At 40.5% G+C, this 27,487-nt stretch overlaps 1 protein-coding gene across 3 annotated transcripts in view; it reads left to right on the forward strand.

Moving 5' to 3' along the window:
• Nucleotides 1–26,568, forward strand: part of LOC140301744 (frizzled-3-like) — a 29,308-nt gene extending 2,740 nt beyond the window's left edge. The window contains exons 2-11 of one of the 3 annotated variants that reach the window (XM_072380347.1): nucleotides 17,275–17,409; nucleotides 17,994–18,190; nucleotides 18,552–18,854; nucleotides 19,018–19,180; nucleotides 19,346–19,645; nucleotides 19,871–20,122; nucleotides 22,187–22,335; nucleotides 22,995–23,109; nucleotides 23,643–23,806; nucleotides 23,886–26,568. In XM_072380347.1, the coding sequence (XP_072236448.1) occupies nucleotides 18,006–18,190; nucleotides 18,552–18,854; nucleotides 19,018–19,180; nucleotides 19,346–19,645; nucleotides 19,871–20,122; nucleotides 22,187–22,335; nucleotides 22,995–23,109; nucleotides 23,643–23,806; nucleotides 23,886–24,108 (1,854 nt within the window). In that variant the 5' untranslated portion in view covers nucleotides 17,275–17,409; nucleotides 17,994–18,005 and the 3' untranslated portion in view covers nucleotides 24,109–26,568. The remainder of the gene's footprint in view (nucleotides 1–17,274; nucleotides 17,410–17,993; nucleotides 18,191–18,551; nucleotides 18,855–19,017; nucleotides 19,181–19,345; nucleotides 19,646–19,870; nucleotides 20,123–22,186; nucleotides 22,336–22,994; nucleotides 23,110–23,642; nucleotides 23,807–23,885) is intronic. The other 2 variants (XM_072380346.1, XM_072380345.1) reach the window with 2 other exon arrangements.
• The last annotated feature ends 919 nt before the right edge of the window (nucleotides 26,569–27,487 follow it).

Consider the following 27,487-nt stretch of genomic DNA (forward strand, 5'->3'; position numbering starts at 1 on the left):
CTTTCTGCAAACGTTGCCTCGAAACTCTAAATCTTTAAGCTGCAGGATACACAAAGCCACAGGCCCGGAATGTCACGGAGTTAACAGGAGCAGGAAAACAGACGTGAAAGGGTTACACTTGATCCGTCTTCCTCACGTTACAGATCCATCATCTTGCAGCATGTCCGTGCTCCGTGAAGACACAGATGAATGTGTTTGTGCTCACCCCCCCCCCCCCCCCCCCCCGTCCTACCTCACCGCTGAGCTTTCTTTAATGTGAGCAGTAGCTGACAGACAGAAGGTGCTATGTGATCAGCAGTAAAGGGAGAAAAATGTCTTCCTGTGAGGTGCTTATGTGATGGACAGGTCCACAGAAGTGTGTCATTGTGTAAGGGCATTGGTTTGAAGCAATGGAGAATAAGAAGTGCTGTGTTACACACCAAGTGCAATAGTAGGCACACACTATCCATCTTTATCATGTTACCTCTCTTTCCTACTTCTTTGTTACTCCCCAGAGAGCAGGAAAGAGCACAGAGTGAGTTGTTGCTTAGTAACTACGCTGCAATTAGTTGTTTGCAGTAAGTTTTTGTTTGGTAGTTTATTATGTTGTAACAAATTCTTAACAGGCGTTTTGGAGCAATTCGTTCTTGGTTATTTTATTATTATTATTTCATCTTGTCTGTCTTTTTTCATCTGCCAACATGTCTGAGGGTCCAAGAGCCGCTACATGTGCGAACAGCATAGTTTCGCTCATGTTTTGGCTACAGCGCAACTGTGGTTGGTTCGCACAACACAGAGGAGTAACGAATACAGTGGGTTGAATTAAATCTGCCTTCAGCTGTTCATAGTTGGCATATTAGATTACGCCTGTTGAAAAGCAGATGAATTTGAACAAGGCCGCTGTTGGCTGGGAGCGTTGCATGTTTAAACCTGGGGGATATTTATTTTAATTTTATCTCGTGTATGATAAGTACTTTCTCATGTCAAAACCAAATGAACGATCAAGCCAAACTTCTGTTTTCCCCTCTAAACATGTGCCTAAACTCCTAAAGTCACAGCATTCACTCAGAGCACGGAGGACCGTGCGAGTGTTCAATCACGTTGGCTCCTCCAGCATCGTGTTTAAACATGCTGCCTCAAAGATTGCGAGACGCATCTGTTGTTGAACTTGATTTGACCCAGATGAAGAAGTAGCCAAGTAACTGACACTCGCAGTTCCTGCAGTCATGGGAGAGACGGCTCTCAGAAGATGGTTGCGTTTCAACATGAGCTCTGATAGTTTTCCTGCTCTGGTCTGTTCTGAGCAGGCATGATAGTCCTGGTGGGAAGCCTGGAGGAAATGTAATAATCTCTCAGTAGAAAACACTGGCTGCATAATGCCAACATGTTTGTGTGCTTGTGTGTTCAGAGACATGCTCTTCAGGCACGTGCTGGTGTGAGTGATGTAAGTAATGTCAACTGAGATTTAAATACTTCCACAAAGGTGCAGTTTTGGTTTTTTTTGTTTTGTGTGCACTTCACATTTTGTTTCATGTATCAGTTTGGTAATGAGACATGCTCTTTGTGTAACTTTGTCATATAAATTATGTAGAACTGTCACAAGTAGCAATCGTGTAACTGTAATAATTTGTTATAATCACGATGATTGTTGCATAGTCTTCACTGGTTTAAAAACTACTGCCTCAAACTGGCAGAAATAGCTCCACATTGTTTTGTAGCATTTGATACAGGTGACTGATGATCGATTTGTCCCCCTTTAATGACATCATCACGTTGCTCCCTTTATTCTGCTGTAGACATGTCCTATCTGGCTTGTGCAAACAGACATATTATTCAGTGTTTATGTTCCTGAAGCAGCTGTGCAGCTATTGATTTGTATCTTTCCATGAAACTGCCTTAAAAGGTGTGTTTTCCAGTTTTAACAGGCAGAAAAGTTTCCATAAGGAGGTTTGAGGTTTAATCAAGCCAGGAAAACTGGGTTTGTTTCTTGTCTGATTATTTTCTGCACTGTATTTTGTTACAGTCTTAACTGTTTTTAAGTAGATTTCTCTTAATGTTTGGTTATATTTAGGTATTTAAAAGCTACTGTATTTGGTAATAAAAACATCAGGGTTAGTCTTTTTTCTAAAAGATCAGTCAGTTTTGTCCAGGTTCAACGATGCATTGCATTAGAACGCCCGCTGTGAAAACCTTGAATTTATTTATTATCTTCTATCTGGAAATTTTCATTGAAACAAAACTAAATTAAACAACTGCTCTCAGATCAGCACAAAGCGCTGAAGGTACCATCTCGAAACTGGAGCCACTGTCTGCAGCTGCTGTAGTCACTGTTTTGGGTCACATCTCATGATAAATCTTTTCTCTGCCTCGGTGGCAGAGCACGTTTTGGCTTTCTTTTAAAGTAGATCAATCTAGAGAGCTGTCAGGTTTTTTGGTGACGGAATATTCAAGCTGTGACTTTGTTTTGTAACAATAGTTAAACTTTCTTTATTTCAATATTGTGACTGTTGTTAAGTCCTCACTTTCGACTGACACTGGAAATATTAGCCTTTCTTTCCCTTATACACTTGTTGGTGTTTATTTGGTTTAAAAGCTCCAGATACAGAGCTGTTTTTTTTTTTCCCCTGGGTGTAATTGCCGAGCCTGGCTAAGAACTGGACTCTAGTACTTCCTGTGTGTGTTTGAGTGTTTGAGTGACAGGGGGAGGGTTACGGTGCCAGCTGTCATCTCTCACTAGTGCTAACTAGCTGCTAATCCTTTTCTCAGCTCTGCAACGATGACATTGATTCCCACAGACCATCGACCGCCCCATCTGCCACAATAGTCAATTAAACCTGAGTGAAGGAGGCGAGAGACTGCAACCTGAGAGAGAGAGAGAGGAGGAGAGGGGAGAGGGGGGGTGAAAGAGGCTGGAGATGAATTTAGAAATTGTGTCACAAATGAAGATATTTTTTGGGAATGTTTTCGTGCTCGTTTTCACATTTTCATCCTTCTGTGGCTTCATGTTGTAGTTAGGAACGTAACCTGTACAGTCCATAGGACACGGCTCTCCAGGGATGAGACATAGATTGAGCTCTGAGGTCCATGCATGTTAAACATGCTTGTCTGAATTTCAAATAGACAAAGACCAAATGTAATGTGACAGAGAGGTGTACTGAAAAGCAACTGCCAGGCTTTATTGGCATCAGTTCGCTCAACAAAATTCTAAACTTCACTCGGAGATAATTGACATAATGAAGATAGTTATCGGCTTTCTTTGTCGAGCCAGGTTTTGTTCTGTAGGCTTTGGGCCTGCCCCCTATAAAAGGTGGCGTTTTACGTGTCATTTAACACTTCCTCTGCACCAAGCGCACTGATCTTGTGCCACCTGCTCAGTCAAGCTCAAGCTACAAGAAATTAATTTTGTCAAGATTCAACAGTGTTGATGCGAATAAGCAGGGGATGAATGTTGTTTAAAAAAAATAATTCAGAAGTTTAATTTTAAGATGATATATTGATGTTAGAGCTTAATGTTCTCTCCAGGCCTCAGAGTCGACAGCTCTTAAAGTTCATATGTTTAAAAGTGCCTTTAGGTCTTGATGGAAGGACTCTTAGAAATCACTTGCATTTCTTGCCAAATCAAAATAAATGTTATTTGTTGTATGAACAAAATTTTTCTATTATTTGGCAACACGTACAGTTAAGTGCTACTCCAAGGACGCGTCTTCATTTTGCAGGCATTATTGCTCATATCCCCTTAATAGAGAATCTATAAGTCTTATAGAAAATAGAGAAAAATTACTTTTCTTAAAGAAAACGTGTAATTGTAGCACTCGCACAGCTTATTTATATCTCTGAGCATTATCTCGTCCATATTAGGTTCATCCTAAGTTAACGTTTTTGTTTGTTTTTGTTTTTTTTGGTCTCCAGTGTGATATGAGGCCTGTGCTACCGAGCAGGATTAGTGGCTTAGCGATGTAATTTCAAGTTCCCTTCTGGATTTTCACCATCACAAAGCCGGTTCACTTCTCGTAGAGTCATGTCATCGTGGCATTTTATGCTGGAGATATGTTGCCCTGGCAACGCATGTAAAGGCATCGGCATTCAGCCAATCGGTTCACTTGGAGAATTAAAAACAAACAAAAAAAAAAGGATGGTGAGTGGACAGGGAGTCTTTTATCTCGGTTGGCTTTCCCTTAGGAACATCTTCGAGGCAGATGCAGATGTGGGGAATTCTCACATAGCCTGTAACAGACTGAGTCTAACGCTTATTCCTGCTGACTTTTCAGTTTGTGGAATTTACTTTTCTGTTTATTAAAACTGTCAAACTATAAAAGATTTCACTCTGTTTTCCCTCTCGCCATTGTTTGCAGCGTATCGTTCTCATTAAATTGCATAAATTAAGTCTTTATGTGCCAACTCCACCCATCTTACATGAACTACAGGGTCAAGAAACCTGGTGTTCTGGTCCAGTAGTTTTTAAAAAATAATAATAATTTTTTAAAAAAATAGAAAAAAATGTCTATCGTGCGAGATTCCAGTCGAGTTTCCTTTTTAGTTAGTCTTACATAAAAGACTTTATTCTAGGTCTGAAATATCCAAATTGTTCCACTTGGCATAAATGGGTTAAATTTGTTTGATTGTGACAAATCTGTCAAAGCTCATTATTTAGTTATTTCCCCTCTTGTTTTTGTTGTATTGACTCATTTTTTATTAATTTGACAGAGTGTTTGCACAACTCTTTGCAATAGCTTTGAGCAGTAAATGTTTAATGGTTTAAAAAGATCCACTCCAGAGGGACGGTCTGTGCTGACGTCGTCCGTCACTGAGCTTGTCTGAACCGTTCAAGCACAGTCGATCATTAATCCTTGAGTGAGAGACGGAGCCTCTGGTCTAACGGTCAGTTTAGAGAAAGAGTTGCTGGTTGGAAACAGGTTTTTATGAGAAATCCAGTTCAGACAAAGAGTTTGTCACTACTTTTTATGTACTGCAGTGACGGGAGTACTATAAAACCAAAGATGTGTAAATTTATAGCTTTTTATATGCTGAAACCATCTAATTTAGTTGTTTTCGCTCAGTCAGTTTTGGCCTTATAGAATAACTTTCATGCTCTTACAGCACATGATGTTTCCCTCCAGTTCAGTTTAAAACAAACAAAAAAAAAATGTCTCACAACACTGAGAACTGTCATTTGATTACAGGGTGTTTTAACACTTAGTGGCAATCTCCTTTGTTGTTTTGAACTCATGCTTCTCTGTGGTAATGCCAAGTGATGCTCCTAAAGAATACCTTTGAAGACAAGCGCAGTAATTTATTTTTCATTCTTGTCTATGATCTTTTCAAAGATAACCACGGCCATGCAGCCTATTGATGGCCCCGAGGCATCGTTGAAACAACAATGATAAACTGACACACAGGCCTTTCTCTCCTTAATTACTGTGAAAAGATGCTTAAGAGCTTTTCTTATGCCACAAGACCACATATCTCTATCTCAACCCCTTCCAGAAACGGAGCATCTTTGAACTATTTTATACATTACAACAATTGCATCAACATCTAGACTTTTTTTCGTTCATTCAGATATGGGCAAATTTTGTGTTGAATATAAAAAAAACTGATCGCAGAGCCAGTTGTATTAACAATCTATTGGGGGGGGGGGTCACAAAAAGAAAGAACAGGAGGTAGAAGTGCTGAAAGAGGAAAATGTGTGTGGCAGTAGAGCAGAAAGAGAGTGTCAGACTAAAAGGAGGGAAATACTGAGAGAGTGACAGGTCGTGTAAAGTCTTTAGATTCAGCTGTCTCTGTGGTTTGTGTTTTTCTCACTATGTGGTCCTGTCTTTTAAAATAACACTGGTGTGTTTAAGAAAGGCCGTCCTGGGGCCACCTTGTCTCCCACAACAGAAAGTGTGTGTGTGTGGGGGAGCGCGCACGCACCACAAATCTTGAGGTCAAGGATTGCTGTGAAGTTTTTTTGTTTTTTTTTTAAGTTTTACATGTGTTTGGATATAAAAGAAAAAGATTTTAGACCGGTATGGATTTTTTATTTATTTTTTCGTTAATGTGTGTTTTTGATGGTTCAGTTTTGTTCATGCTATCTCAAGTGTGTGCGTGCGTGTGTCCGTGGGTTTTCTCTGCGTCTGAAGAGGCTCATTACCCCATTCACTCTGAAAGACAGACAGGTCCTCATTCAGTTTAAAGGTTCCTGTTTATTTCAGCTGAACTCTTGATTATCCCGCTCATTCTGACAGTCTATTGAAGTTGCCAGGCCAAATGAAGCAATCATTTATTTATTTATGCGCAGAACAAAGGCACTGCCTGGTGCTGTTTTTTTGGCAGACTGTTCCCATCTACATAGCTGCCACTGCTGCTTATCCAGCCTCACAACGCCTGAAAGAGATTTGAGGGGAGATTTTCCAGTGCTCAACTGCTGCTCCGTGGCCTCGTGTAAAAGTAGTAATGCAGGTTCTCTTATGAAGCGGTGGCTTGTTGCGCTGAATTCCTGAACCTAACTAACATACATCAACACCTTTCTACGTTTAACTGATTTTCCATCTGTACTACAAGCATTTGAGTATTGTAGGGGTTAGGTTCACTTGTGTGTTCTTTGTTTTGTTAATGAACTCGGTGATTGTTTTTCTAACAATAGCAATTAAACGGTCATATACACTGGCTGTCAGAGCGCAGTTCAGTGAAGTCCTTGTTTTAATCACGCCGCAAATTGTTTAAAATATTTTTGTTTTGTTCTTATTTGGGGTTTTTTCTTTGCATCTGAAAAAGTGCAACAGTTTAGGAATGAAATAATTAACTCTAAGTAGACTGTAACTAGTGCTGAACTAACTTTTATTGTAATACACTAAGTGACAAATGTCATATTATTTGTCATTTGGATCAACTTATGCTGAGACAAAACTTTGTGACCAGATTTTAGCACTAATGTATATAACTGAGATGCTTAATGTTTCCTCCAGATTGATGGAATGAGTTTTTTTTTTTTTTTTTTAATTAAATTGATTATTTTTGTTAAAGTTGCGAGCAGGAATGCTTCTTGTGCGTTTTTCATAATGTGGCTTAATTGACATGTGCAGTAGAGCTCATAGTCAGTGGGTTTACATGATGAGATTAACTCAATTATAGCTATAGTTGGGTTATGCTCCTTATCTGAGCAAGGGTGATTATCCTTGGATATATGGTGGTGAATGAATCAAATCACTGGCACAAAGCATGCAATACCACAGCAGATAAGTGGCGCTGTACCCATCTTAACTATCCCTAATAGAGCCACTTCCGGTTAACGTCTTCACCACCAACAACAACAAAACTAAGGCATTCGAGAAAGAGTAACAGTAATATCGTCTCCTTCGACTTCCGGGTGACGATCGCGGGAAAAAATCTCGAGCATGCGCATAACCCGCGAGCCGATCCACTGTCGTCTCCAGACACGTTCAGTGGGCATTTGGATCGAGTTATCTCGGGGTCTTAATTCGATCACAAGTAATCCGATTCAATTTCTTGTCAGATTAAGGTGTCTACATGAACTGAATAACTCAATCTTATTGTAATTTAGCCATTAATCCGATCTGATGGCACGCATGTAACCGCACTGACAGTAACACTCTTGGCATTATCTCTGCATTTAGATGCATCAATCTGGCTATTTAGATTTTTGGGATCAGCATTTAAGTGTGTTGTGTTTTATTGGTTACCAACAGTTTCAGTCATCTTCACATATGAACCCTTTTCTGGAGAATCTACAGACAGTTTCGCTGTAGTTGCCGTTCACACTTGTATTTCATAATGGGAGGTTTTCTGTTTGGGATGTGCTCCAGATATAGTGACGTCTGGGTGTAGAGCACATAGGTTGCAAAAGCTTGTTGGGTTTTTTTACCAACACTTGTGAGTCTCCATTGATTTGTTTATGTATATCTAAACATGTCTAGAATATTGACAAGTAAGTGAAAAGAAACTTGCAGGTCAGCGATAAAGAGCAAGAAGCAGCATCTCCCATCAGAGTATTTGCTGCATAGATTGGCACGCTTGCTAATCTTATGGACTAGTTACTAGGTAACTGGCTGCGTGAACTCTGCAAAAGATCAGCATTTAAATGTTGTGGATATTTTTCTTGGCAGAGGTTCTGATGAGCTGATCAGCCCATCAGCCTGTTTAATTGTAGGAGAAAATGCTGTTTTTTCAGAAGTCCAATCCTTTTACGCAGTCCTTCTTAACTGTGTCCTTTCACCCATCCTCCCTTCTATCTATACTGTCAGTCTGCTTTATGTAAGGTCCAGCCTGATTTTATACCCACCTCATCCATTTAATCACCTGGCTCGATGTTTATCCTTTCATGTACCCCTTCATCTCTGTGATACGTTTGTATTGCACTTGTCCATTTCTTTGGCCTTAAGCCCTTTAGCGTTAAGCTCATACAACACAGAAATATAGGTTATCCATGTCTTATGGTCCTAATCTGAACCCATGACCTGGTCTAGAAAATGTATATGTGGACATTTGTGCGTGACAGGGTTGGAGATATTTAACCTTTAGTACTAATACCAATTTACACTAACGCACACAGTCATTGATCCCCTTCTCACGCAAAGCCTCTCAACACAATGCAGCTCTAACATTTTCAGCATACTGCAAGTTAGGACCAGCGTGAGCTTCAAAAGCTCTTGTGCCACTAATTGTGCACTTATCAAGCCACATGCAGCTTTCAACTCTCCAAAAATAGCTCCCGTATAAAAGCATATATGAGGGGAAATACAGATGGCACTTCATATTACTTCCAACAGAAAATAGCTGGACAACGTGTTCAAACACATTTTGTTGTGTTGTATGTACTTTTGCTTTAATGATTCTTCTTGCATCGCTTCCTCTCCAGCAGTCACCAACCTGTATGGTTGACAAATAATTGTTTTGTTGCTGAACATCCAGTTTTAGTGACTGAAACTAGCCCAAAACAGCCTTTGTTTCTTAGTCATGTGCTGACAAATGGTGAATTTCTGAGGTTAACAGGCAGTGAGTTCAGCTAGTGCATGTGATGCCCTTCTGCATCTGTACATCTATTTTCTCTTTGTTCCATCTGCTCTTGCTCCTCCTCCTCCTCTTTCAGAAATCATCTGTCTTTGACGTTGCTGCATCCTCTTTGGTCAACATGACTCCTCAGTGATCATTGTCATGGTTTTGATATCCATTCATATCCATATTTACTTGAAAGAGACTGAATAAACTTTACTGTTAGTGTATACTGCATTTCCCACACTTATGGCAGTAAATACCTCCGGAGGTATACACTCTTGTATTATTAGTTAGCTAAAAAATGAACACAATCTATGAACACGTTTTTAAACAGTTTCTGGTGTATTTTTTATTTATTTTTTGTCTGTAATGGCATACTTGTGAACGACTTTGTTTTTCTTACTGTAAAGCATGTGTGTGAGCAGGTGGATAGGCACATGCGGTGTGAATGGTGTTGAGACGTGTGGGTGATCCGATTCAGCTCCACTGTCACACTCGTGGTTCTCTATCTCTATCATTTCATTTGACCCAGTGTCCTGCTCTTCTCAGATTCTTTATTCTCACTCTCACACTTTCTGTGTCCCCTCTTGTGCCAGCTTGTTTGCTATACTTTTTGGATTGTTCACCCCTTAAAGGCTCCTGACAACAGTGCGATTGTGTGAATGTGTGCGTCCATGTTACCCTCAATGAGTCATGGCTCTGTGAGAGTCTTCACATCACCTGTTGCCATGGTAGTTAAATAGGCAGGGAAGGGAAAGGGAGGAATGGAGGGAGACAGGCAGGGGAGGGGTAGAGAGGGAAATTGGATGATCGGTGGTATGTTCTGGAATAAACCAAGAAGAGAAAAAGGATGGCAAATGAAAGAGAAGGATGTATATTTGGTGAAGTCATTCAGTTTTTGAAATTGTATTTGCCTGAAAGACTTGAAGCGTAATGACAAATTAAAAAAAAATAAAATAAATCCATAATTCAAGTCAGAGCAGAGTAATCATAGTGGATTTGAAGCTCTCAACTTGCATAAATGAAACAACAGGCGTGAGCTGTTGTTGTTTTAAGTGACGACGCAGCAGCCTTGAAAGATCCGTCCTCAATTTTATGCTTTGTTCATTGTTGTCTAGCAAAGGCAGACATGGCTGCCAAGACAAAGATACAGTTTCAAGTAATTTCAGGCTGTATTGTAGATGATTACATTTGTCTCCTCTTAGCGTAAATAATAACATCAAGCCATCCCATACCTGATTAGGTTAACATAATACTCCGCTGACCTCTTCCTTCTAAATTGTCCGAGCCTGAGCTGCAGCTTCAGTTGCCATTTTATGTAGCTTAATTCATCCTGCCATTGTGTATGTGTCTGCTGACCTGTTGTTCACGTAGGTATTTTGCTGCAGCAGTAGATACTTGAAGCAATATATTTGAACATGTAAAAAGTTATTTTTCCACCAGTTTGTAAACCAAATGAGGGCTATAACTGGCACAGGAGCAGCTCTGTTTGAATCTTTGAACCTAATATAAATGCACCAAATGTGGACATGACTCAAACGAAAGCAGGATGTTAATTTATTTTTTTTTAATTAATTTATTTTTTGATCAACGTATTTTACCTTGTTTAGACATAATTTAAGTGCATTTGCATATCAAAATGGGGAGTACTGAGCATATGAGACACAGCCTGTTAGGTAAAACGTGCTTCAAAGATTTCTCAACAGTGAATAATAAGTTGATTAGTAATAGATTGAGTAATACATGTATTTTTTACTTTGAAAGAAATCAAGGAATGAGAAATGTGAAGAAAGTTGAAGACGAGACAGAATATGTTGCTGGCATTAGATCTTTTTGTCAAGCATGGAATGACGGATAATAGAGTGGGGGGGAAATCAATGATTGCTGATGTTAGGAGAAAAAAAAAAGGAAAAATAGAAGTGAAGGTGGACAAGTGCATGTCAGTGTAATTGCCAGGAACAAATGGGAGGCAAGGAAAACAAGCGATGAATACCGGAGAAAGAAGATAGGAGGAGGGGAAGCGAGCGTGAAGGGGAATGCCATTAACGGCTTTGTGCAGTCCTCCTGTCTCAACGATGGCCGGACATGGATAAACAGACAAATGAATGGAGAAGAGAGTGTGAGAGAACGGTGCCCCTTTCTTAACTGTCTATTCAGAGATTAGGGAGGAGAGCATCACTGTGTCTGCAGTTCATCTATTCAAGGCCAGCGTCTGAGTCTCTCGCTAGCAGAGCAGAGGAGGCACATCGGCACAGTGTGCCTGAGTCGTGGGATTTGAATTTGTTCATGAACCCATTTAACATAATGCATTTCAGAGTGAGAAACCAGAAAGAAATTTCACGTGTTCAAAACCATGCTGTCATTGTGGAGAAAGGAGAGAGTGAGACGGTGAGAAAATAATGGTGCACTTAAAATGATAAATAGGAGGTGGGTGGCCACGAAACAGAATGGAGTCATCACGTAACTGCTATACGACTGTGAACCTCAATAATGCTATTTACTCGCACTTAGGAGAGTAAGGGATGATGTAAATTGACTCTGATATTCAGAGACATTAAAGGAGGAGACTGTTAATGGTTTGAGTGCGAGGAGGAAAAATGGAAGGTTTGAGAGAGACACAGAAGAAAACAGCATTAACCATTCAGCTTAAAGATGGAATAAAGGATTTAGTGCAGCTCGTAGAGATGGGATGTTGCTGGGATTTTATGCTGTAGCTAGCTAATGCAAGTAGATGATGTGGTCTGACAGCGTCTGTGCTGCAGGGCCTCAACTACTGATTTGCTGAGTTGAGACGGTGATGGCATGAGAGGAAGGAGAAGAAATGGAGCATTTGAGGATGACTTGTCTGGAGGGATTTGGCCAAGGTTAACAAGAAAATGCCTTATTTTTGTCTTCAAGGAGGAGAAAATACTGGTACGTTCTACCAGCACATTAGAAGATCAGCATTTAGTCCTCGTTTTTACAGGCGTCTTGATAGTTGGTGCATTTATAATTCAGAAAATCCATATCAGCAAACCATGCCAGCCTCCAGGTGCTTTGTACCAATTTTCTAAATAATTTTTTCGTCGTGGATTTTGTTGGACTTTGCAATACTTTTCTCATATTTTTTACAGAGAACTGAGACAATTTTACAGAGTATTTAATCAAGTTGTTTGTCTCTATGTGGACCTGGGATGGACTGCCTACCCAATGACAGCTGGGATAGGCTCCAGCCCCACCACCACCCTGAGTGGGATTAAGCGGGTATAGAAAATGGATGGTTGGACATTAGATCTCTAGGTGCGCAACTTTGATGAAAACTTGTGGGATCAGTGCCAACTTGAGAGCTTTTCCTTTTGAGGCTTAAACACAACAGCCTGTCACCTTGATGTGACTACAACACAAAGCTGGTGACAGTTTCTGGAAGTCTGTGTGTGTGTTGTTCGACTGAGGTTCTCACACTCTAAACACTTCTTCAAATCCATTTGACTCTCTAATCCACCGGTTAACTGCGTCTTTTTTTTTTTTTTTTTTTCCCCATTCCAGTCCAGTTTTCTGCTTTTTTTCCCCTTTTTTTCACCCCTCCCTCGCTCTCTACTTCTCCTTCTGCTCTTGCCAAAATCTTATTTTTCTCAGAGTTGGCTAACTGGATTTTCTACAGCTGCTGTAAGAACCAAACCCTCCTCAGTTGAAAAAAAAAAAACACCCACTGGCTAAACATACATTCTCAGAGATTTACACATATTATGCATTCAAAAAAGCAAGTTTTCCTATGGATCCAGATCGGTGCAAGCAGTCCCCACTTCTTGCCTCACCTGATCTCAGGGTGACGGAGAAGGGCAACGAAGAAGAGTAAGATGATAAAAAACTGATGTTGAGCAATAAAAAATTAGCTGGAGATGTGCAAAAGTGTCAACACTACTAAAGAAAAAGTTTGTGGTTGGATTAGGTTTGATAAAAGCTAAAGAAAGTTGAAAAATAAATTGTCCATCCGTATGATCAAGTGTTGTTTCATTGTGTGAGAAAATTTCATAAGCAAAAGTGAAGGCTGTAACACTGGATTGTGATTGGCTTTTTATTTTATCACTAGGAAAGGGTAAACAATATCGTTATTGACTTCAGAATGACTTCAGAATTTCACGTTGGTCAGTATCTCTGTCATATCATCAGTTCATGCCATACTTGAACTGTTTCACTTGGTAAACGAGAGCTTTTGAAAAGAAACGCTTTGTTCAGCCTCTGAATATCTCAGTCTGGTGCAATAAGTTTCCTTGTGCAGGACTCCTTGTAGTATTTTGCGCTGCCATCTGTTTTCGCCTCTAACATTACAGCTATAATTGCTTTCTCTTGTTTGCCAGAAGTATAATTACTTGCATTACGTGACTGTTAATCACATGCCTTTACTTTCTTTCTTTTTTTCTTTCTTTCTTTCTTTCCCTCCGTCTTTTCTTGTTTTTTCTACTTAAAGCTTCTTTCTCCTTCAGCCTCTCCCTCCCCCTGGGCTTCTCTGCACAGGCGGAGTAAAGAGAGAAACATAATCCTTCTATTGAAAAAGAGGTGAACCAGTCAGGGGCTTTTTCTTTTTCAGGGAAGAAAGTCTTCTGGTTCTGTTCTTCTTTTCCTTCTGAATACTCACAGTTGCTCATCAAAACCACTAACTCACACACCAAATATCTACTTTTTTTTCGGCGTATTAGTATTTTTGACATACGCTGCCTGCCCTCCAAAAAATGTTACGATCTGGGGTCGCTTCAGTTGGTCAGATGACTCCAGGGGGTCATCGACGACATGTGCCCCAAAAAACCTAGGTGAGCTGACAAAGATGCAGGATTTTCTTTGGGCTTAAATTGTGAACGAGTAATTCAGGGAGCATCAAACATCATGATGCAACTCTGGATTGATTTTATTTTATTTTTTTAATTTTGTATGCGTTTGCATAAGCCAATAGAAATAATGTCATGCCTTATTTGTGCTATAATCATCAAAATATTCTTTTTTTTTTGTACATTGCTGTGAGATAAGGTTTCCCATTTCCTGTTAAATGTGTAGCACTGACACTTCAAGTAGTGCCCTTCTGAAAATACCTTTGTTAATAATTTTGCTTTCTGATGTACACAGAAAAACAAGTTTTAGTACATTTCTGTTTTTCACTGCACTTCTTGAATTGTACCTTGTCTCATGTAGTTTTGACCTAAATTTGTATTCGGCAGAGTACGTGTCATTCACCAGTGTGCTAGCAGCAGCGCTACGAGCCGCATGGAGGCATGTTTTTTTCTGCTCGGGGCTTCGTAGGTAATGAAAACCATTTTTAAAAAGGTCTTCTCGTTACACACATTTACACTTGATTTTAGATCAGGAACTTTTTTGAAAGGAAAGGAAGAACATAATATCTCAGTAAAAAGACCGCAGGTTTTTATTGATTTTATAGTATGTGTGTGTGTGTCCCAAACATGGTTGTGAACTACAGGGATGTACTGTCAACATAAATTGTGTTTACTGACCCGTGGCAGAGGGTCATGCCCGTGCAGAAATCTGTTTTGCATGGATTAAATGACTTATTTTCCAGTAAATTAATTTGCTCATACCTTTTCTAATCACAATTTATGTAAACAGAATTTGAATGAACTTTTACTCATGGATGATACTCAAGTTTATCATCTGAATAGATTTAATTTGATGATGATACTTTATAATGGCTAAGCCTGTGTGTGATCATACTGTATATCAGGCTTCATATTAGGTGCCAGAAGGAGTTTTTTTTTGTACAGTGGCGGAACATCCGAGGTACAGACAAAATGATCAATAATCATCTTTAATGACTGGAAACAAATGATGTCGTATGTGAATCGCAGTTAGTCGATTGTAGGGAAAGCAAAACCAACAGGGAGGGAAAGAAGTCTACTCAGGGGAAGCTGATGCACTACATCATTCTCACATACTCATTTAATATCCTCTTGCCCCAACCCCCATCTCATTCTTTTGCTTCCCTCCATGTTTTAGTCAGAGCCTACCATCACCCTCAGGCCAGGTTTGCAGGCTTCTTCGCTTTCCTTTCCCTGCTTGTCCATCACAACTGACATACATAATACCAGGCAATTCACTTGAGTTGTCTTCCATGGAAAGCTCATTACACCCCCCCCCCCCCCTCCCAGTAAGACCACTTAATATCAATATTCTCTTTGTGGTAAGATATGGGCGCAATTGCCCTGAATGTCAGAATAATTGCACACAGAAATTAGCACTCATGCGACTACTTGTGCAGGCACACAAACCTCCATCACACGCACACTGGAAAACACAATGACGAGGACAAGAACGATGACACACAATGATGCGCACACATGTAAAGCCACATAGACAAGCAGAAATGGGCAAAATGAGGACATCTGGAAAAGGAGCCACACAAGCATTTTCTGTAAAGGTTGTCTGAGGTGATCTGAAGAAAGCCTCCATTCTTTCAGACGGCAGACGCATTCATTCAGAAAGCAGCTACCACTCCTAAGTGTGGCCCAAGGCTCAAACCAGAGGTATGGGTGAGACGAGTGGACAGATAGGGACACAAACTGTGCTTCACATTGATGCTCATGTCAGCATTTAAGGTTCAGAATGTAAAATAACTTTCCATTGGACACATGACACAAGTTGAGTCCGTCATTGCACGTCTACGATGTAAAATGAAACAAAAGTGAGACATAAGATAATGTGTCTCAATTTCAATGTAAAGGTGGAAAAAATGACTCGCATTTCACTTAGCAAACATTTCAGTGACGCTTTAGTTGCATCACAAAATGTGGGTTAATTGTGCAAGTTCATCAAGTGGAAATAGTTGGATGTCACTAATTTCTTAACTTAGTATTTTTTTAGAAGCATACATTTGACCATCTTCAATGTCTACAATTGAGCCATTACATTGCTCTGTGACTATTAAATGACTAAAGTACTTCTTTTTGAGCAGTTTCTTGTTGATTTATTCGTGTGCTTGATAATATTTTTGAGTGGTTACTTTGAGTAAATCTTTGATTTGTGGAGTTTGGGCACATTATGTTGGCCTTTATGTTGATTGGGACATTATCATTTTGATCTGATGCCCCTTTTTGAACAGCAAGGGGTCTTTCCTGGCACATGCCGGTTGAAGTTGTCCAATATCTCTATATACACAGCACTTTGATATGATGAAGTTTTAGGGTTCTTGGAAGCTGCTGGGCTGAACTGTTTATTGAAATCTTTCCCACTTTCCCATGTGTCTGGCTGTACATTAACCATTCTGATACCAAATCAGGCACAGTCATATAGTATTGGTATCTTAGTTTCTTCAGAATTAGTGTGAGAACAAGGGCTGTGCTTATGGGTCAGACTATACATTATTTAACACTAAAATGTTGTAGTGTTTTACCAGCCCAAGTAAAGCTAATGTTGTACCTGTGCTGTTTCTTGTCCCAACAATGACCAGCCCAACTTTGCATGTTCACAAACAAAAAAAAAAAGATGTGCGGGTTGTAAAATGCTTGAATTATTGAATAAAGAAGAGCGATCCAGGCTTATGTGTTTCAGTGCAATACTCAAAACTGTGTCACACAGCTCATGCTTCACTGCACCCATTTACTGGTGGGGCATCTCTCCCATCTGTAGATCTAGAACACAGCAATTGAGAAACGATCAAAATATACTTCCAAGGCCCGACTTCACACTGGCGCACACATGAAACGCACATCCATTTATTGATCCATGAGTATTTGCTCAAATGCACCCATGCATTCTGTAAGTACATGGAGACGCTTCTGTGGTCTGCTATCAATGCAAGCGCAGTGTTTAGTGTTACGTGTGGACATCCTGCACATGAACACAAACACAGTGCGGTGTTGTGTTCAGTCAAGCAGGGGATTTTGCTTCATTGCTTCCGACTACATTCAGTGCTGTCCCGTTTCTGCTCTGATTTCATTGTTGTCTTGTAAAAGCTGCATTGAAAACCTGGCTTCAGTTCAGTTTGACGACACAGACTTGAGCATTAGCATAATCAAGAAATTAAAGATACGTTTGAGATATTAGTCTGAATAATTCAAATGGAGTATTGGGAACAGAATTTAGTCGATAAAAATGAGAGGCTGTAAACAAACTGTTTTCCATCGTTCAGTTCTGTTACTCTTACCTTATTTAAAGGTAGTATTACTCTGTTTGTATTTGAGGATCACAACTATTCACTTTAACATCTGTATGCACCTCTTCGACTCTTAGTTGATGTTATGTCCTGTTTTACATTTGCTCCCATTTCATCTAGATCACAATTACATCAGTAAGTAACAAAATATCCTTAAAAAATAACAGGATCTCCTCCTGACTCAACGCAGGAGAGGTTACAGCCGTGGTCATCTCGATGGAGTGACTGCAGAGATGCTGTTATGTTTTAGCACCTCACAAAGCTGTCACCAGAATGAAATCTTTGCTTAGCAGTAGCTGAAGGTCAGTAAATCACATTTTTCCAATCATTTGGTGGATTTTAACCAGTACCTTGGGGGTGCTCTGTCAGCTACCACTGCAGAGAACAGAGTACATAACCTGTGATGTGTGAAGCAGCCCTGCTGCTTGTTTGCTCTGTTCATGGGACTTAGCTGTGGCTCAACCTTCAGACTTCTGTCTTTTCTGTTCCCCACTTCAAAGGAATGATTGGTAATGTGACTGCTACTCTGCATATTTCATAAGCTTCTAAATATTTTCTGGCATATTGAGTGGTAGTGTAAGTTGCAGCAGAGGATTTAGAACACACGTCATCCCTCTCGTTTTCCCTCCATTCCCTTTGATGGTTATTTCAGGCTAAATATGAGCCCCCTCCTATGTGCCACTGATAGCAGTTAAACTTTTTACGAGCTTGTGAGTGTATATACGCTTGTGTGTGTGTGTGTGTGTGTGTGTGTGCGCATGACCGTGCTGGTTTACACTTGAATATGAATATTGCACAAAACAGTATTTTGAATACACGTCATAGAGATTTAATTGTTTTGAATAAGAATTAAAATCTCTTTTTCTCGTGTTCTCTGTTTCCCAAGCCTTTTCATCCAATGATAAACCTGGTGTGCAGTGCTGACCTGAGGATGTTCCTGTGTGCCCTGTATGCTCCGGTGTGCACCGAGTATGGCCGCTTGTCCATGCCATGTCGATCCCTCTGCCAGCGGGCCAAGGATGAGTGTCACAAACTCATGGAGATATTTGGAGTAGCTTGGCCTGATGACATGGAGTGCAGCAGGTATGAGTCGGGGACATTTTACTTTGCTTTACAACCAAAAAAAACCACATTCCCCTCAAAATCGTCAGGCACAAAGACTGGTCTGAAAATGAGTGAAAAAGCAGCCAGTGTCCATAAAAAAAAAGATTTAAGAACTATTCTTCAAGACCACTTTGTAATATAATAATAAAAGAAAAAAGTCTGGATCCTTGGAAAAATGCTTCAAGATTCAGAAAAAGATTCAAGCTCTTTAGAGAAGTTAATGATCTTTTGAAGCTCTTTGAGCTGCAGTTGAAATATATTGTTATATCAGGAAAGGTCTTATTCTGAAAAAAATATCCCAAATTAAGCTGGATGATCTGACATAGTTATTGTTTTCCAGATTTCCAGATTGTGATGAACCCTATCCTCGCCCAGAGGACCTGCTTACAGACTCTGAACCCACAGACCAGTCATCCATGACTGTCCAGCGAGATTATGGTTTCTGGTGCCCGAGAGAGCTCAAGGTTGACCCAGACCTGGGTTACGCTTTCTTGGGAAGGAAAGACTGTTCTCCCCCCTGCCCTTCAATGTTCTTCAATCAGCAGGAGCTGACCTTCACTCGATATTTCATCGGAGTCATCTCCATTGTTTGTCTGTCTGCAACGCTCTTCACCTTCCTGACGTTCCTCATTGATGTTACAAGGTCTGAATGACTTATATTATCTGGTATACTTAGCTGAGTACTTTTAGACAAATATGAAATGACAAAATCAAATTTTACATTAATATTCGTATTTATTACTTCCATTGAAGTTGTGCAATTGAGAGAATAGAGCAAGAAAATCAGTACGGTGTCTTTCTTTTAGGTTCCGATACCCTGAGCGACCGATCATCTTCTATGCTGTGTGTTATGTCATGGTGTCACTGGTATTCTTCCTGGGTTTCCTGTTGGAGGACAGAGTCGCATGCAACGCAGGCAGCCGTGCCCAGTTCAGAGCCTCAACCATTACACAGGGCTCTCACAACAAGGTGAGATTCTTCAATAATTTTTCATCCAGTGTTCCTGCTTTAACACCCGACATTAATCAATGGGGAATGTGTATTCTTCTGTAATCCTGTGTGCCAGTAGATTTTACTGGCTCCTGCCACATGGTTGATTAAATAGAAGTTGTTCTCCTCACCGTTCTCTCTCAGGTATGCACGCTGTTCTTCATGGTGTTGTATTTCTTCACCATGGCCGGCAGCATGTGGTGGGTCATACTGACAATCACCTGGTTCCTGGCTGCTGTGCCTAAATGGGGCAGCGAGGCCATTGAGAAGAAGGCCCTCCTCTTCCATGCTCTTGCCTGGGGCCTCCCAGGGGCCCTGACTGTCACCCTGTTGGCCCTGAATAAGATAGAGGGAGATGGGATCAGTGGAGTGTGTTTCATAGGACTGTATGACATAGACGCCCTGAGGTGGTTTGTTCTGGCACCACTCTGCCTTAATGTGGCGGTGAGTACAGCCACAAGAGTTGAACATGGGTTGAATGCATTGATGGGAGGATGATTTCTTATAAGTTTGGACGAAAGGAGAGATGGATAAATGGCTGAATGATTTATAGATGAATGGCTGAACAATTTGTTGCATGAGATTCTCTGTAAGGAATAATTATTTCACTGAAGTTCTCTTTTATGACTTGAATGAGGTTCCATTTCTCCTTCTTCTGGATTTCTTCAGGTTGGCGTCTCCCTGCTTTTGGTGGGCATTGTTGCTCTGAACCGGGTGCGCATGGAGATTCCTCTGGAGAAGGAGAACCAGGCCAAACTAGTCAAGTTCATGATCCGAATGGGCGTGTTCTCTGTGCTATACTTGGCCCCCATGTTTACTGTGATTGGATGCTACATCTACGAACACACTTACCGAACTATTTGGGAGACGACGTGGATCGAAGAAAACTGCAGACATTATCACATCCCCTGCCCATTCAAGGTAAAATACTGCGTGTAAAACCATTTGATGGTCCTGCGCTTCCATTCAAATGGTGTCATTTGTTTTTGTGCGATATGATATGTGGGGCTTAACCTCTGCCTGTTCCGGCTGTGTACATGCTGTGTAAGTAAGTGTTTAAACTGTCAAAATTGTCTCGGCTCTATCTGCAGACTGAGCTCATACTTATAAATTATAAGTGTGCCTCTTGAGAGGCTCATTAAAATGATGTCTTCCGTCTCTTTAAAAACAGATTACCACATTTTGACAGAGATGGACACCAGATCTTTAAAGAAAACCATGTTTGGCATTCATTTTCCAGGTTTTCATTTGTTCTTGCCTCCATTGAAACAAAGCCCCAAATCCAAGTGATCAGCTTGATTAAAGTGATAGAATCATCAGTGGATCTAGAAATTGAAGTAACTCCACATCCTATTAAAGTGAACTGCTCACAGCATGTGTGTATGTGCTTATGAAAGTAGGCCTGGTAGTAAGGCGTGTGCGGCTAAGTAAGGAGGTATTTGTGGAGGAGGAGACCAAAGTGCGGTATGCATCATTAGCTCGGTTAATGTAGCTCTCCAGACCAGGTCCACAAAAACTGCAATCTTTGTTGGGTTTTTTTCTCTGTTTCGCTGTCTTCTTGTCTTGCTCTCTTCCGGCTGTTTTTTTTTTTGGTCTCTCCCTTCTTCTCCTCTCCTCTCCTCCCTCTCAGTTGGTGTCTCTTTCTCACGACTTGCTCAGTCAAGCTCTGCTGCCTGTACTCTATGAGGGCTTTGTCACAATTATGAAGAGCAGTGGGAGTGTGCTGTTGTTCTATAGACTGGTGCTAAATTAATAACCAGAACAGTGTGCTCTTTGAAAACTCCACCACTCCCTGTCGCAAGTCTGCAATGAAAACAGTTCATGAGTTTTGCACTCCAAATGTTTTCTCATGTTGCAGTTAATAATGATGATGTGTCACAGTGTCATTCTGGACAACTGTTAGCTAATTGTAATAGACTTTGAGAGTGTGGAAGCAGGTGCAGCTGCTTATGTTACGTGTTGGTGTGTGTGTTCATGTCTGAATCTGCCCATCTAACATGACGACAGACGTGCTGCTGTAGCTTTGGAATTTCAATATTACTGCGTGTCATTGATTGATGTGTCATTTGATCTTCGCCCCTGGGTGGATTTTGTGTGCATATGTCTCCGTGTGTAGAAGAAGATATTATGTTTTTGAAAAACTGGAGATTTTGTTCAAGTTCAAGTGTCTTTCTTTGTGTGTATGATACCATTTACTCCAGGTACAGGGCTTCTAAACTTGAGACATTTCATCTCAACCAAAGCAAAGCTGATTCAGATTATTTGATACAGACCGATTATTTTGATCCTGCTTTCAAATTCAAGAAACTCCTTAAAGGTTTCCTCCCCTTGGTTTCACTAAATGAGCTGGCAAGAGTGCCATAATAATAATTTGTAATTATGTTTCTAGTTTAAAAAAAGAAAAGCAGTATGGTTGACTCTCAGGTTGATGTTTTATATTGAAGGGGATGAAATCGTTTGGTGGGACGAGCCCATATAAATATACTGTACACTGCACTTGCTTTCTGATTAGAATGTTTCTAAAGTCAGTGCAGTTGGTTTGGAGACAGTTCAGCAGGTGCATTTACTAAGAACTACTGTAGACTCCTGCCCTCTACTGGGAGATGCCACGAAGTTCAAGCCCAGATGAGGAAAAAAATCAGCTGCTGCACAACCAAGCGACAGTTCAGCTCCAGAAGCCGCTGATTTGTTTTTTTTAGCATTAGTTCAGTTATTCTAAATGATTGAGTTTTTTTTTTTAACAAGCATTTGGCAGTGCTGAACAGGTTTGATCCCCTTAATCTGCAAGTGGTTCCAGTGGCATCCAACACTCTTTACAGTTTAACTATTGGAGAAATATTCTGCTACTAAAGTAATGTTTTATTATTGCTGCTCTTTCTTCTTATTATTTTTCTAACATCCTTAACGTTTGTGATTTTAAAGCACTATTGATTGCTGTGTTAACTGAACTATTGTGTTAATAACTAATATCTCTGTTCCTCTTAGATTGAGCAGACTGGCAGGCCAGCCATGGTTTTGTTCCTAATTAAATACCTGATGATGCTGGTAGTTGGGGTTCCCTCTGTTTTCTGGGTGGGAAGTAAGAAGACCTGTTTTGAATGGGCCAACTTCCTGCATGGACGCAGACGCAAAGAGTAAGAAGACACATTGTGTGCACCAAAGCTTTTTATTGCTGTGCACCACAGCGACAGACCTCTGAATATCTGTCTGTCTGCCTGCCTGCCCGTGTCTGTCTTTCTGTCTATGTCTACCCACACACAATCCTGCTCTCCTAAATCTTTTGAACAACTTGAATTTATAAGCTGAGACTAATAGTCACTCTCAGTCACTGATGTGAACTGATGTGTATGATGAAACGTCATGAAAATTAGGAAATTTATATGAAATTGTGCCAAAATCTGGACAGACCTGGATTATTTAAACTGGAACTTTAACCTTTGGCAGAGACACACACTGCGAGGCTGTAATTCTTCTCTGTTCAGCCAAAGAACTTATGCAGTGTATATTACATGCCCCGTTATGCAATTATATATGAATTTGTATCTCACATGGTCGCTCTGGTCACACACGGGGGTTTGTTTGCACGTTTCCTTGTATGTTTCCTTGCACCCTCAGTAGCAGCACATTAAAATTCTCCCTCATCTTTTCATCACATACCCTTTGTTATTTGCACACACCTTAAACATGAAATTTGTCCTTTCTGGATGTACCCCTTCTACTCCTCATTACCTGTTTTTACTGTCCTTCCTTAAACTTCCCACCACCGCCCTCCCTCACGCTGCTGTCCCTGCAGCAGTGGGGTGAATGAGTCCCGCCAGGTGCTGCAAGAGCAGCCAGACTTTGCCCAGTCTTTACTCCGTGAACCAAACACCCCCATCATCAGGAAGTCCCGGGGAACATCCACTCAGGTAGGGATGCAGGCGGCAGTGATGCCAAAGAGTAACAAGCATTTTCATACCCGCTGTAGGAAGCACGTACGGATTAGTAATAATAATATACATTTGTTAAAGCACCATTAGTAGGAGCTTAGTAGGGCTGAAAGTTTTAGCTGCAGCGGCTTTTGAGATTTTAAAAAAAAAAGTGAAATATTTTGCTGAACTTTTTGGAATGTTACCCTGGTTTATAAGTTGCTGTAATTAGTATCAAATTAGTCAATTAGTATCATCATTTGGGAAGAATTCACAAATGCGTAGCCTAGAAAGACTATTATTATTTTCATAATATTTTCATTTGATGGACTTCATAAAGATTTAAGATTCTGTAGCAACATCATTGAGCCTTTTCAGCCCTGATAAACACTGCAAAAATAAAAAGAAAGCATCTCATTTCCTGTAGTAAACCCAGTCCCAACATTTTAGATCCAAATAAAATCAAACATGCGAGATCTGTCTTAGAAAGAGACATGTATGGCAGATCTAAATGATCTTTCATCCCTCTGCAGGGCACTTCCACTCACGCCTCTTCCACCCACTTGGCCACTCTGGACGACCTGGAAGAACCAGTCAGAGCTCACCTCGGACACCCTGCATCAACAAGGAGTAAGGCCGGCAGCGTCCACAGCAAGACCAGTTACCACGGCAGCCTGTGCCGCTCCCGAGACAACAGGTAGACAACAGAAAATCCTCTCTCAGCTCCTGCTCCCATTGCTTCTCCTCACTCTTATTTCTGTCTCCTCCTCTCCCAGGAGTGATTCTGTGGCTAAACGTGGCACACAAGAGCGCAGTTTCCATGGCAGCATGCCCCATCTTGACCACCCTCTCTCCACTCACAGCAGCTTACATAAGATAGACAACCACTCGAGGCACAGCAGCCAGCGAGACATATCTGAGGCACCGCCTACCCTCATCACCCACGGAACCACAGCAATTGAAGACCGAGCTGCTGAGAACGACGGCACCAGCGCTTGAGAGAAGTCGCCAGAGAAGATGTTATAAGAAGGTTGAAGATTCGTCCTCAGCAAACCCACCACAAACTCTTTAGTGTGTTTGGTTCTCTGAAAAAGGATAACACACCAGGATGTGCTGTGGTGGGGATTTCTGGTGTTGGGCCCTTTCTGGTGGTTGTGAGCTGTGGCTGCAGAATAGCAGTTCAGTCAGTCAATAAGACTGATTCAGTTAATTCTCACTCTAAGCTGGACTCTTAATTGTTTCACTTGGAAGTCTTAGTCTGACTCCTCAGACTCACGGTGCCATGATTTCCACTTTGAGGCATTATTCAGGGAAAGTTTAGGAAAACTTGCACTGAACAGAAAAGAAAACCGAACGCTGACAGGAGGCTCCGTGCATCTCACAGTAGACCTGTTTCCTGCAGGTTGCTGTGCATGATAACAGATTAACACGCAGTTTGGACTCCAAATTGGTGTTGAAAGTTGCATCATCGACATTATGGTGGCATTGTTTCCAAATCCTCCTCTTGTAGGACCTACATGAATAATGTTAAATATGTAAACACTGCCGAGTATTTCTTTTGTTTTAAGCTTAAATAGCTTTTTCACCAATGCACAGAGATGTGGAACTGTGGACCTATGTTTTGTGACATTTTTATACTGTGAAAACTGTTGGCTGCTGAAAGCTTCGTTAAGTGTGTGTGTGCCAGAGAGCGAGAAATGGAGACATCAGTTGCAAAATATTTCAACTTTAATTTTCCCTTCAAAGACGGACCTAAAAATATGGGATAACACATGTCCAACCCAGAAGGTATAGGGGTTGTTTCCCATTCACAAAAAAAAGACATGGTTATGTGGAATGATCGAGGGGAAAGAAGCATCTGTCCACTTACAGTTCAGTCTTAACTACTTTAGAACAGATGCTTTCATTTGGCTCTGAAAGACAAGGCAGCTTTTAGAGTTCAACAGTTTACTCAATTACTCCGTGTTTGTTTATTCCATCTTAAGAGCAAAAACCTGAATAGTCTAGAATAGGCTCCATATTAAGTTGACTAACAACTGGAGTATTGTAACAGACTTTTAGGTGTCCGTTGCTGCATTCAAACTTGATGGCTGACTGAAGTGTAAATCAAAAATGGAAACTTATAACTGCTGTGACACCATCACACACACGAGACTGACAGGCTTTCTCGGGACAGATGAAGTGCTTTTTTTCCACTCATGTAATAACCTTCAGTGTGCTTTTTGTGTACCTGAAATGCTCCTGTACATAGTCTGTCCTCGTGTGTAATATTGCTCTGCAGCCTTGGAACTCAAACTTGCCCAAAGAGGTGCAGCCTATTGACAGTCAAACTGTACAAACAGAAACATAAGATGTGCTTTATATGCTCTGAACTTCCTTCTCTGCTTTTAAAGTAAATGTTAGAAGACGTGTACATCGTAAGTGTTTTTCTGCAGTTTGTATTAGCTTCCCAATCCCTCGAGACCTTCTTAACCTACCTCACCCTGAACCCTTGGCCTACGCTGTACCTGCAAACACATTACTGACTGCTTTTTGGAGAGTAAAGATATAATCAGCACATACAATCAAAACGGTAAAAAATGGTGGTGCTTATTTGGTTTTCAAGTCTACCTCTTCACTTCTGCCTCTCTCCTTCTTGCAGTTTCTTCTCACTGGGTTTGTCACAATTTTGAAATTTTAGTTCATAATTATTTGTAATCAATAGTCGGATGCAACAAGATGAAATCTGAAAGGTTTAACAGAAACAACCCATCAGAAACTATGTGGAAATATGGAATTTACTGGTTTCATCCAGCAGTTTTTCTACTGTTAAATGAAGATGATCACAACAACTGTGCACAATGATACATGTTGTTTCAGATAATAATAGTCATACAGTTGTATAATAATTGCGACACCCCTTGTCTACATTTAGTTTGAGTTTTATGCCTAATTTCATCTCGCCTGCCTTCATGTTGTACATATATTTTAGAGCTATGCGATGACTAATCTGCCTTCTGCCTCTCCTCCTGTACATGAGCCCACAGCTATCTGTTTATGGACCTACAGCAACTGTCTGTACTCTTGTCTTTACTGCTTGAAAATAATAACCGCTGTGCTTTTATCTCTAAATGGGACTGTGCTGTGAACACGACAGCATTAAACTCAACAAAAAGAACGACAAAACTCTCTACTTTTCAACTAAAACATCGTTCTTTTTTGACCTAAGCCCGTCATTGTAAAAATGAATCATCCACAGTGAGACCATGGAGGAAAAAGAGCTCTCCTTGCTCATTAATGTCATTGTGATATTGCCTAAGTGAACTACAGTTGCTTGAATATATGTCACATGGTCAGTGATGGTTCAGAAACTTGATATTGTGAATTTTGAAACTTTTACTTGACTTTTAATTTATTTGCAGTTTTGAACTGTAAAAAGATTCTTTTCCATGCAGTCTAATAAACTTTTTGTAGACTTTTCTTTGTAACGAACAGACCTTTGTGTTTATTCTGGCAGATAAATTTGTCGCCAATCTAGAAATGATGAGAGAGCTGTGCCACTTCAAGTGGAGTTCTTCAAAATAACCGCTGAGAATTTGGAAAATGCTTCTCATCGATGCTTGAAATCTGCTGCTTTCAGTCTGCGTCGAGAATATCTGCAGTCGTGAAAGCTCAAGAATCTCTGAAACCATCTGCTTAAAAAGATTTAAGCAGATAAACTTGTGACTGTCTGTATTTGTCCTCTGACTTTCTTTCCTCACTGAAGCATAAACACTCTTTCAGTCCATCTTAGGTCCTGTAGAAGAGCTCTTACTGAGCAGCTGAGGTCTGCACAGGCTGCAACACACACACACACACACACACACACACTCAGACACATTCATGTGTATGCACAGTCTTTGACATTTTAGTTGTGAAGTAACAAGTTGACTTTTAGCTGAAATTTTTTATCACCTCCAAAAACAAAATAGTTGAAGTGTTGTTTGCTGCCTCCAAAAATAAATGAAAGGATTCATGAAGACGCCCTCTGAGACAGGAAACCAGCACGAAACAGCAGGTTTTGATATGACACCCTTAGTCAACCATATATATTCCTGATTTGTTCATGCACGATGATGTCATGCATTGCTAATTACAGAGAGGTATCAGCACTGAGTGTGAATCTGCTCCCAATGTAAACTGAGATGCATCAACAACATCGAAAACATTCTCAAAGAAGCTAAACTTGCCCGCCAGTTCACAGATGCTGAATTGTTGTCAAATGTTAAGTTTTTCTAAAGTCACATTTACAGTAACCTGGAACTATGTGAATGTCAGATCAGATTATGGTTGGTAATAGCAGTCTCAGTATTCAATTTGACTTCAGAGAAAGTCACTAAAATGTCGACCTAAATGAAGC

Source organism: Leuresthes tenuis, unplaced genomic scaffold (genome assembly GCF_036924035.1).
Source record: "Leuresthes tenuis unplaced genomic scaffold, fLeuTen1.0.hap1 SCAF_2, whole genome shotgun sequence".
Classification (NCBI taxonomy): Eukaryota; Metazoa; Chordata; class Actinopteri; order Atheriniformes; family Atherinopsidae; genus Leuresthes; species Leuresthes tenuis.